Raw genomic sequence first — 11,630 nt, 5'->3', positions numbered from 1 at the left:
TTCTACTGAACAGCATTTTACACCGTAAAGTGACACCGGTATTTTGAAAGTTACATTTCGTGGAGGAAGACTGAAAATATATCACTGCATTAGAAGCAGCCTACCACCTTGTATTGTGTGACAATCAAAAAGTTTGTTTGTAGATGATGGTCAGTTCTATTTTATAGAACTTATTATAGAACTATAATTATATAGACATAATCTTGAGGATCGTTGTCACCTTCCGATGCCTCAAATGCCCCCTTCTCCTCTTTTGTAACTTCCGTGATTCTAGGCCGAACAATTTTTTTGTTTCTCGCATGCTAGAAAAGGTTCTTCTTCACTAGAGAGATATTTTTACCAAAAACAATAGATGTGCCGCCCCCCCCCCTTTCGCAAAGCCACAGCTACTTTAAGGTATTGTAAGAACGGGCTTGAATTCCTCCCAATAAAAAAATATAAAAAACTATAGTCGTACAAAGGTCCTATTTTTTAAAGGGCATTTTACACAGTATGTTCAGACTGTGTTTTGGGGTCTTACATAATTTATGGAAACTATACATTTAAAACTTATATGGGATATTGGATTAATCTTGGGCTCTTTTGTGTATTATATATATATATGAACAACAGCCTCGAGCACCGTAACTCTACAAATTTGAGGCTTCACAAGTTACAGTGTTGATGCACAATTACACTGCGTCAGGTGCGTACGCAGGGGGGGGGGTTGGGGGTTAACCCCCCCCCCTTTGGTAATTTCATGTATGTAAACCCCCCCCCTAAAAAACCTAAACCCCCCTTTTGATTTTTTTATTTAAAAAAAAAAAAAAAAAAAAAAATTATGCCCACGGCCGACCTAAAAAAGGTGACCTTACCCCCCCCCCCCCAACTGAGCAAAATGTCAAATTTCCAAATTTCGAGACCAAAAAAAAAAAAAAAAAGTGTCCTCTTACCCCCCCCCCCCCCCCCCCCCCCCCCCCCCCCCCCCCCTTATTCAGCGGTCAGCTGAGTCGTTGCGATTTTTTTAGGTCCGATTTATGACGATAACATATCTTGAAGTTCATATCCCCGTTTTCAGGATTGTCCATTGAGAAATCTAAACAGGCGAAGGAGGAGACACCAATAAGCCATTTTCGTATTGTATTGTAACCAAGTTTAATGCATCCGTCTTTGACTTTATTAAGTGGCTGGATACGAATTATTCAATTTCGAATAAGTGTATCTCAATAATGGCTTGCCCTATATATACCGATCAATACGTAAAATATGCAATTCGCGTTCTGACAATTGAAATACATTTATTCGTGACAGATGAAAGACGTATGCTTTCAATTTGGTTACAGTTCGAAAATGGCCCATTGTTCCGTGAACTGCGTGCAATGTCCGGAATGAACCAAGTGTCCGTGATTTCACCACTCTCGTTGCACACACTTTAAAAAAAAAACATTTTGTCGCTAGGTTTCTGTGATTTTGGTTGATGAAAAAACAAGATAACTTTCTGGATGTGATATGTTTTTTGTTTTTTTTCTGTCGTTGTTGTTGTTGTACTTATGCGGAGATTAAGATTTGTATTTTTTTAAAGAAGAAGATGAGAGTTTAATTTTGTTAAAGGTTAATTTGATCATAATTACCTCATGCTTTCATTTTTTCTTCTAACTTCCGTCTTTGATTATTTTCTGTAAAGTTGTCTATCCGAAATTGCTTTGTATCCTTTTTGTTTTTTGTTTTGTTACATCTCTACATTGGTTTTAAAACAGGCGTTCCATAGCAGCGATCGATTGTGAAGTCATCTGATAAACAAAGTGCCTATTATTCACGCATTTCTCGTGATTATGTCTTCGAAGCAAGGGAGTACCTCCTTGATTGAACCCAATATCATTTGCCTTTGCATGAAACAGAAGACATCGCCTCTCAAAATATCACGTAGGCGGACCTTCAACCATGTCTAATTCCTTTAGAGTGATGTGAACATTTACACTATCTTCTCTCGCGGTTGAATGGTAGACGAATCGGGTATAACTTTGGTTGGAAACAAATCTGTTTGAATATTCCAAGCAAAACCATAATCATTCGGTGTGTCAGCCTGGGCAGCTTACCTGGGTTTCAACGTACGTCACTCTGAAGTAAAACACCGTATATGACAGACAAACTGTTATCTTCTTTCGGAGAAATGCAGGTTTAGTCTTGTCGTTCATTACTTTTCATTGTGATTTCACCTTGAATAGTAAAAAGAGAAATTATTCCAGACAGCCGTTGATAAATGATCATTCTTTCCCTTGATACGAATATTCTGCAGCTGTGATTGTGAACCACTTGTCTTTATAGGCAGCTGATATTAGTATTTTAGTATTTTATTCTGATGAATTTAATTTGTGAATAGCAAGTCTAATATTTAAAGAAAAAAATTTAAGACGTTCATGAACGAAACATTAGCCCTTGGATTTCTACTTCAATACTGCCATTCCAAATGCTTGCATTGAAACATAGGTTGTGCTATAATTATGTACATGGAACTTTTCGACAAAGATTCTTAGTATTGTAAAGCTTAGACAGTCTGAATGTGAAAGGCGACATTATTTTCTACACGTTTGTGTATTTCAAAGATAAATTTTGACTCTCGCCAAGCCCTTTATTTATTTTGTTCATCATATTTTAATGTTTATACAAACTCTTCGTCTTTTCTATATCAAAGTAAAACGAGATATAACATTGTTGCACTTTAAGCTGCTTAGGAATGCTATATGATGAAAAGTATCAGTTAATAGTGTCGGCATTGCTGCATACATGTAAATGTATATAAATTAACTTGTCATTTTTAAATGTAAAACATTCTTTTATTAAATACATGAGTAAAACTTGCTAAGAAATATTTTCCTTCATGAAAAAAAAAAGTTTATAGAAAAGTAATTGTTGTTTTGATTTATATATATGTATGTATATTTATATGTATTGCACATTATTCAGCAGCAGTTGTTTGTCACATATTTTGTTTCTATTAAAAGATCATAAATCAGCCCAAAATCATTGTCTGTGTTAATGACAATAATAATGGTGTGTAGTTTGCTATATTTAAAGGGTAACTCAAAAAATAACAAGTTGAATTAGCCATGAATTTTTTTTTTCTACATAGGTTTTATATATACATATCGAAACCAATAGCGTATCTGTAACATAGGACAAAGCTCATAACTATACACACCTCGCCTTCAATCAATAAAACTTGAAGAGGGTCTACTCTAACGACACGCTAAGCGTACTAATTTCACCGTCGCACCTTCCCCTGTTTACCAATTTCTAATATTACCGATACGGCTGACAGTGTCGTCTTTTAAATTTTTAAATGTAAGATGGGATTCTGCGGCGGGGGGGGGGGGGGGTCACCTCAATAGTTTGGATTTGGTTAGGCCTTAGGAGTACTGATGAACTAGATCTCAAATTAATCCAGGCAGATTATAACCGATTTAACTGAATTTAAAACATATGTGAGTATTCACTAAGTGTCGGATCCATGAAAGGGGGGAGGGGCACTGTGACCATTTTTTGTAATCACAGAATCTTCGGACGGGTGCCCCTGCCAGAAAGTCCTGGGTCCGCCATCGTCTGCAGAAAATATTGATAAGTCAAAACTTTACATGAAGAAATGAATAATGTCATGGGGGAGGGGCTCATGAGCCTAGTGACATCAAAAGCGCAAGTTGTTTTTCTGTTTTATTGCTGATGTTTAGCTATTCAAGTTCATTCAAGTTCATTTTATTTAAAACCACACAAAACATAATATAATCTTTTACATAATAAAGAGACTCGTAATAATTAACTTGATAACATCATAAAATGAATGGTTTTAGGACACTTTTAGAAGCTATAAGCTTGTGATCGGTGCCCTATATTCATCAAAATGCATACATTAACAATATGGCAAAGTGAATAAACCGAATGTAAAGTAGACCTATATACAACGGATGGAAATACTAAGCTACAGAATATAGAACACGCAAATACTCACACACACGCGCGCGCGCACACACACACACACACGCACACACACGCACACAGCAAACACATCGATGAGTAGCATAAAGTAAAAGATAGTATGAAAGTTTATTGTAAACTTATAAAGATAAGATTCAATGAAAATCCATTGCTTTTTTCACTGTTTTTCAATTTCATTTATCAAGCGAATTGATACCCCTATTTCTGTCGTCCAACCCTCTCCTCAATCTCTTGTCAGCAAGGTCATATTTCATAATTTCATTGATAGTAATTATAATAAAGCCTTTTATTCACATGGAACATAGCGTTTTGAGTGAGGAGAGCTACCCATTTCACACAACACTGTCAACATAACCGAAAATAAATATTCGAAGTTTATATCAATCATTCTAGTCGAGACAATTTGTCATCTGCGCTATAAACGTCTTAAAGCAAGTTTATCTTTATACTGTCAGGAGAAGTGAGAGTCATTAATACCAGGAATGAAATGGTTTTAAATCAAATTAGTCTTGCCTTGTGAATGAGAGTAGCCAAATACATCCATACATTTTTACGACCTTTGAAGTAGGTTGGAAATTCTTTGCGCGCCAACTGCGCCTTTGATGAATGTCATTAACCAAATCATTTCTTATAACCCTGTTTAATCATCTATTTTATTACTATGCGACCGTATCTCCTTGTAATTGTAATACTTTTATAACTGTTTACAACCGTATTTGATGCGTTGACAAAGAGGTTCCCCCATAAAGGAAGTCGAGGTAAGTCAGTGGCTTGAAAGCCAACAAGACTTGTCAACAAGTCATTTAACTTTGGATAACTCTACAAATCGAAAGTCCTCGAGACTGGTTTTTGTCATTATGCCGGGATCATTATATTAATGTTTGAATGATGATCTTTTTGAAAATGTCACGCCACCCCCCCCCCCCAAAAAAAAAAAAAAAAAAAAAAAAAAAAATATGTATCACATTATGCTAGATAATACTATACTTGAAGCTAAATGTCATCAATTCTTTTCGAGGTCAGTGATTTTTTTTGTTCAGAAATTGTCATATCTGTAGGCTATCTTACTTCGTGAAAACATAAAGCTTCCGATCATTTCCTCCACATGAAATTTAAGCGACTATTCTTAAACGGACAGAAAATAAGTTTTGAAATGGAATGTTACTTGATGTACGTATACCGTTCTTTCATTGTGATATAACGAAAACATTACTTAAGAGTTATGCAAAAATCTTTAAGGTTGAAGGAGGCAGACTATTCCTAAAAAGGAAAAGAAGAAGAAGAAGAAGAAGAAAAGATGGGAAAAAAATTCCCCATCATGAGAGTAATTACGTGTCCGACCTACTTCAGGGTAATTATAGACGCAACACGGGGAATTTTAAATAATTTGGTCGTGTTCGTGCAAAACGTGATGTAAATTGGGCATAAAAAGGCGCCAAAGTTGATAGCACGCACAATTACCCTCATGCTGATGGGCAAATCTTACCCAACACTTTTTTTTAAATATATAGTGTAGGGCGTTACCTGATTCAACAAGCATGAATACTTGAAGGCTGTACATCAGACAACTCCCGACATGAGAAATGTTCAAATAAAAACAGGAGCATTGCTTCAAAATCATCGATAATTTCTACCTCATGAACATAGTGACATGATGTGGAAAATGGCAAGGAGAGGCGCTTGATGTTAAAAAAAAAATCTATTTTTATTTAGACAAAAGATTAAGAGGCAACTTGGCTGGATTTGTAAGACTCAGGGTCAAAGACATTATAAACGCTTGTCTCTCTCTCTCTCTACCTGACAGCTAGGGTTTATTACCGCAGATGAATTATGCCATGATAACGGTTACTTGAGCTAAAGCCATCCAGATTAAAAGTCTAGAAAGCAGCCTTGAAGAGATGTTAAACACGGACTGTTAATAATTTCCAAATGAAACTATCCTTAAAAAAACCCATTTAAATCTATGTATATACAGCATAATGTACTATGGCCTCTCCTGCATCAACAAGACAAGTGAGAATTGACTCAAGTCACACGAATTTACTAATATCTGGTCACGTTTAAAATAACCGTCCATACTTAATTGCAATCAGACAATGAGTATACTAAATCTTGGGATGAGCATTGAGGCCAGAATGCTTGTGCAATATCCACTGGGAATTGATGGAGAAACGCAAGCCCTTCAAAACATCACAATCCCTGAAAAAGCTTGTTATCGCAACCCTCACTATTATCATAAAAGATAAACAGCTGAAGGTTACTTCCCTTTTGTCTGCGGATGATGTAATTTCATTTTTTGATATAATTCGGATGATGTAATTCCATTTTTTATTAAACTGTCTTGAAGTTATTCTCAAGGGTTTAATATGTGACTATTTTGTTTTAATTTATTGTCTATCACATAAAGTTTTGGGACATAGTTTCTCTATATCACAGAACAAAATGTGCCCCAGATCAATCTTTATCAAATGATTATCTATTAACATATTAACCTATTATTTATTCAGAGCTATTCCTCTCATCCACCGGCATACCCTTTCAATGGTAACACAGGGCTAACAGATTATTTGAAATGATAGAAAATCAAATGAGGAGGGGGTAAGGAGGAGAACAAACTGACAGGCTCTCTTCTCCTAATCAGTAGCCAAATTCATTAACAAAGTGATACTGTCCCCATTATTATACAAGAGCCTTATCCTACACCACTCTCCAAATTACCCCCTATTTTTTCTCCACCTGTTCAACATAAATATCAAACAAAATAAAGTAGCTCACGAATTAAATGTCACTATTCAGCACTCCCATTAAGTGAGAGGAATGGATCAAATGGGATTAGCTACCATGAGGATATATCATGTGCTGGAAATTCTATTCAATTAATTTAAGTTTTCTACATTTTCTTTACAACTGAGTGCACCAGGATTTCTTAAAGGGCCACTCTAACCAAAACGGGCTAAAAAATGGGGAAAAGACATGTAGAACAGTTTTTGACGGAGATTCCGAACATGACAATGAGTTTTCTTAGTAATCATCAATAATTTTGGAATATAGCTTTAAAAATGTCGACTCAGAACGCTCAGAAAAAAGGCCCAGTTTCGGAGCCGTATTGCGCAATAGCATATGACGTCACTGCAGGAGCCTCTCCGCGGTGAAAGGAGGGTGATTTAGGCTTTAAAATGTCTTTAAAAAGGCAAACTATGATATTAATTGGAACAAAAAAAGACAATTATCCGAAAAATAATATGCACTTGATAATCCCAGTACGTTTTTGACTATTTCGTTATTCCTTATTATAAAATTATGCAAATCGGACATGCCCGCAATGACGTCAAATGAGTCATCAAGTCTATCTATCTATCTAAGTATCTTGCACATCCATAGGTTGATTGCAACATCTCTCCATATCACTCTATCTTTTGCCATTCTGGTGCACTCTTGCAGTTTTAGTCCACTCCAGTTCTTGATGTTCTCTTCCCGGCCAGTTGATTCTGGGTCTCCCTCTCGGTCTACTTCCTTCCATCTTCCTTCCAACACATCCTTTAAGAGGCTTTGGTGCCTTTTAACATGACTAAAGTATTTGATTTTTCTCTCTTTAACTAATCCTTCTAGTCAAAAGTGCAATTTGTTTACGCCCTGCCATTTGCAATATCTCTTTGTTGGTTTTCATTCGTTTCCAGGATATGTTCATCATTCTTCTGTAAATCCACATTTCAAAAGATGTTATTCTGTTTTCCATGGCCTCGCTTATTGTCTATGCTTCTCCTCCATACAATAGGACAGATCATATATAACAGTTTACTAGTCTCAACCTAAGCGCAAATTTCCCCTTTCTATTTGTGAATAATCCTTTCATTGCCAGAAATGTATTCCGAGCCATTTCTATTCTTCTTTTTATTTCTGCTTCGCATCTGGTATCATCTGTGATATTTTGTCCTAAGTAGATGTAATTACTGACTTGTTAAATGATATGTCCATCGAGTTTCAAACATATTCTAGGCTTATTCTTTGTTCTACTAAAAATCATTAAATTAGTTTTCTTGACATTCATGTTTAGACCTTGTCCAATATGTGTATTTTATGTTATATATCTGATTGTTAAATGTAATGCTGTAATTTTAACTGAATGAAATAAAATTGAATTGAATTGCATCGAGTCGGCTATTGTTGAGCTTTGATCTGCTTTCAGCGCATTATTTTTACGTAAGTGAGCGCGAAAACACCCCCAAGGACAGACAGCGAAGTAAATGAAGCTGTATTCTGATACATCAACCTCTTTTTTGTCGGAGCAGGCGGCTACGATTGTTTTGCACACGACGTATCGCCTGGGAAGAGTGTGATTAGGCCCCTTATGAATATTGTCAGCAAACACACCGCATTCGACTTATTTCCACGATGGCGCGAACATGGTTCCACCATCATCGCTGATTATACTCCCTCGGTGTCCAACTTACTATCTGTCTGGTCTGGCAGTCCATTTGGGTCATCCATTCATCACTGACCGACATCTCGTTATTGACGGACAATCACTCAAAAAGCACCTCGGCTTTAATTCAATTTAAAATCGTGTCCAGTATCTACCTGTTTGAATAAAATATTGAAGACATTTTAAAATGAAACCGATCAAAGATCTTCATGTTGCTGGTTGAAGCTGCCTGCGAACAACAGATACTCTTTAGAGTAATTCTTATTTCGTCTAGCATTTTCATCGAGGCTGGGATGCCAACTGCTTAATATTAAGGTCATTACCGTTTCTACTGTTATGGTGAGTGAACTAGTCTGGATTCATTACGCGTCTAGCTATACCGAACCAGAACTGAAAGCAAGGACTCAATAATCAATCAGGAGTGCGTGGATTCGTAGAAGATATCGAGACTTATTGTGTGATGATAACTTATGGACAACCAAGTAATGTATACATTTTAGATAACAAATCAAGCAGGGTGTATCGATTTCATATTTTTGCATTCTTTAATTGATTCTTGCACCACCCGCGCTAAACTGAATTCATCCTTTTCTAATTTTGACAAAATGAATGCCACAAGCAGTATAATGATCATAAATGAGAGCATGGCCGGGATCTCAACGGAAAGTATAGATATAGTCAGCAAAATAAACCAATCATTTGATGTGAACTATGATCAAACTACTATCCAACAGGATGATTCTGAATCCGAAGGAGGGCTTAGACGAGTACCATTAATCTTGGGCTATAGCCTGGTTATTATCGTCACTATCATTGGCAACTTGTTGGTGATCTTAGCTTACTGCCGCCATTCTCAGGTACGTGCCATCCCTACCAATACACTCATCTTCAGTCTGTCAATATCGGACTTTCTGATAGGTACCTTGGTATTGACCATCAACCTGCATTGGGTGGCCGAAGACTCCTGGATGTTTGGTGAGGTCGTTTGCAGATTGTGGTCAACTTTGGATTACTCTGCAACCTACATGTCCACAGTGATAATCATGCTGATAAGTCTCGATCGGTTTTTACTGATGTCTCAGAAAACAAGGTATCGTACTGTTTGGACTCGTAAGAGAGTTACCATCATCATCTTGGTGTCTTGGTCATGTAGCATCGCTATCTATTTCTGTGCCGCATTCGCGATGAGCGGTGCAGACCTTGTCGATTTCCAAGACGAATGCGAACTGGAAATTGTGTATCTTTTGCCTTTCACAATCGGTACTCTGATCTTCGAATTTGGGATTCCATTGCCGATCATCGTGTGGCTGAATGTATCAGTGTATTATCAAATTCATCAACGATCAAAGAATCTCCGAAGGTTCAAGACCAATCTCGGTTTGCCTTCAACGGAGCCACGCAATGGTAATGAGAGTCAGACGCACCTTGAGGTGCGTAGTATGTCACATGAAGCAGATCCTTCTGATCTTCCTTCTGTCTCGAATGTGAACACGGATCGATGGGCAGAACCTGTGCTAGCAGTCATGTCCAGCCGCAAGAATCGATCACTGCGTTCCTTTCTCATCCCTGGTGTGAACAATCCTTCAACCTCCCAAGTTCAGAATGTGCCTAATCCCGGAAAGCAACGCGTGACGACATATCAGCAACATAAGCGTGTATTCACCCGTCACAAGAAAGCAGCTTTGACCCTGTCCATCCTGGTGGGAACGTTCCTTGTCTGCTGGCTGCCATTCGAGATCGTCAGCATCCTACAGGCGATGTGTGGTGATGATGAATGCTTCTCAGAGACTACATGGGAGGTTGTCAATGGTCTACTGTGGGGTAACTCTGCACTCAATCCCATCCTCTATGGCCTTACTAACCCGACCTTGAGGAGGTACATGATTAACTTTGGTGGATGTCAACAACGCTGTCGTCGACCCATCGTGAGAGTTGGACCTGTCGTTTCATGAGAGGAACTCTGTGACATTATGTCTGCACACTTTACTAGTGTCAATTACGTATAGTATTCAGTGGTATACAATCATGTACTATAAATTACTTTGAAGGCTTTGACGCCGCTTGATTTTCGTCCATTAACGGTATTGTCATCATTTATACGAAATCTCTACTGATGTATAATCACAAAAATATTTGTTATAATGGATGATGATTGCACGATTTATTAGAATTAAGTTATCAATTGTGTTTTAAGTCCTATCAGTGACACTCGTGGCCATCATTTCCATTTTCGGTACATAACCGCCATCAGATTGACACATATTTCACTTCAAGTGCTAACAAACTAATTGTAAAATAAAATGCTTTGGTAGCACCATGCATGTTCAACCGGTTAAAATTCGTTGGCATTACGATAGAGTTGTATTTCATGAAATGAAATATTTGCAAAACTTATCAATTTTCACCCATCAGCTAACGATGAAATGAAATTAAGTTACGTAGTGGATCTATAAATGGCAATTTCGTGACAAGAATAAATGAATTTACTTATTTTGAGATGAATGAAGGGGTGGTTAATTCCGTTCGTGAAGACATCTCTTCGTACGGGGGATTTAATGAATACAACTATGTATTCACTAAAACATGTCTACGCAACTGGTCATTTCTACATAAGCACTTGTTTGATATATAAATTATTCGAGATAGTTTAACTGTTTTTCTTCGTTATGAGGAAGATCTGCCTCCCCACATCACACAATCGACTGTAATTACAATTTAAAGGAAAAGACCAACCTGCTATTAAGTTGGTTTTAAGGTTAGTTTGAGCTAAATCCGATTGAAAATAAGACATTTATGAATGTTTGATGTTGCGATCAAACAAACACAAAATGACAACTCTTCGACTTATCTTGTGAGGTTCCCTCCCATTCGCCCTGTACTAAAATAAATTCAGAAACAGAATGTACAATCATACATGCACCCTAAATATGATGATTGCAAATACGTTTCTATACAACCCCAGTATTAAACAAACCTTTTCCGTCATTTCCCCCAACCAGGAAAATGACAATTTATGACATTTCTATGCAAAGAAAATCTTAGAGGACCTCGCAAGATTCGTCACAGTGTTACCAATTTGTGTTTCACTGATGACAACTTTTGATCTAAACTTGCACCAATTTGTTTTTTCTCATTTTCTGCTGTTATCAATACCAGCTAGTGATTAGGGTGAACTTTCTCATTAAAAAGTAGGGCCATCATGAATGCATGTTCATGGTCCATTTTGAATGAGGGAAGT

At 37.1% G+C, this 11,630-nt stretch overlaps 1 protein-coding gene across 1 annotated transcript; it reads left to right on the top strand.

Annotated features, from left to right (window-relative positions):
• The first annotated feature begins 8,363 nt into the window (after positions 1 to 8,363).
• On the top strand, positions 8,364 to 10,876 carry LOC100894004 (muscarinic acetylcholine receptor M5-like). The gene has a single exon (XM_003726967.3). The coding sequence runs from the start codon at positions 8,998 to 9,000 to the stop codon at positions 10,342 to 10,344; it is 1,347 nt and encodes a 448-aa protein (XP_003727015.1). The 5' UTR covers positions 8,364 to 8,997; the 3' UTR covers positions 10,345 to 10,876.
• The last annotated feature ends 754 nt before the right edge of the window (positions 10,877 to 11,630 follow it).

The sequence above is a fragment of the Strongylocentrotus purpuratus genome, unplaced genomic scaffold (assembly GCF_000002235.5).
Source record: "Strongylocentrotus purpuratus isolate Spur 01 unplaced genomic scaffold, Spur_5.0 spur5_scaffold_5, whole genome shotgun sequence".
NCBI lineage: Eukaryota > Metazoa > Echinodermata > Echinoidea > Camarodonta > Strongylocentrotidae > Strongylocentrotus > Strongylocentrotus purpuratus.
Note: the sequence above shows the minus strand (reverse complement) of the source record. Positions and strands in the feature narration are given on the sequence as shown.

Excerpts from the sequence above, each read along its gene's own strand:
- LOC100894004 (XM_003726967.3), top strand. The coding sequence starts at position 8,998 with ATGAATGCCACAAGCAGTATAATGATCATAAATGAGAGCATGGCCGGG.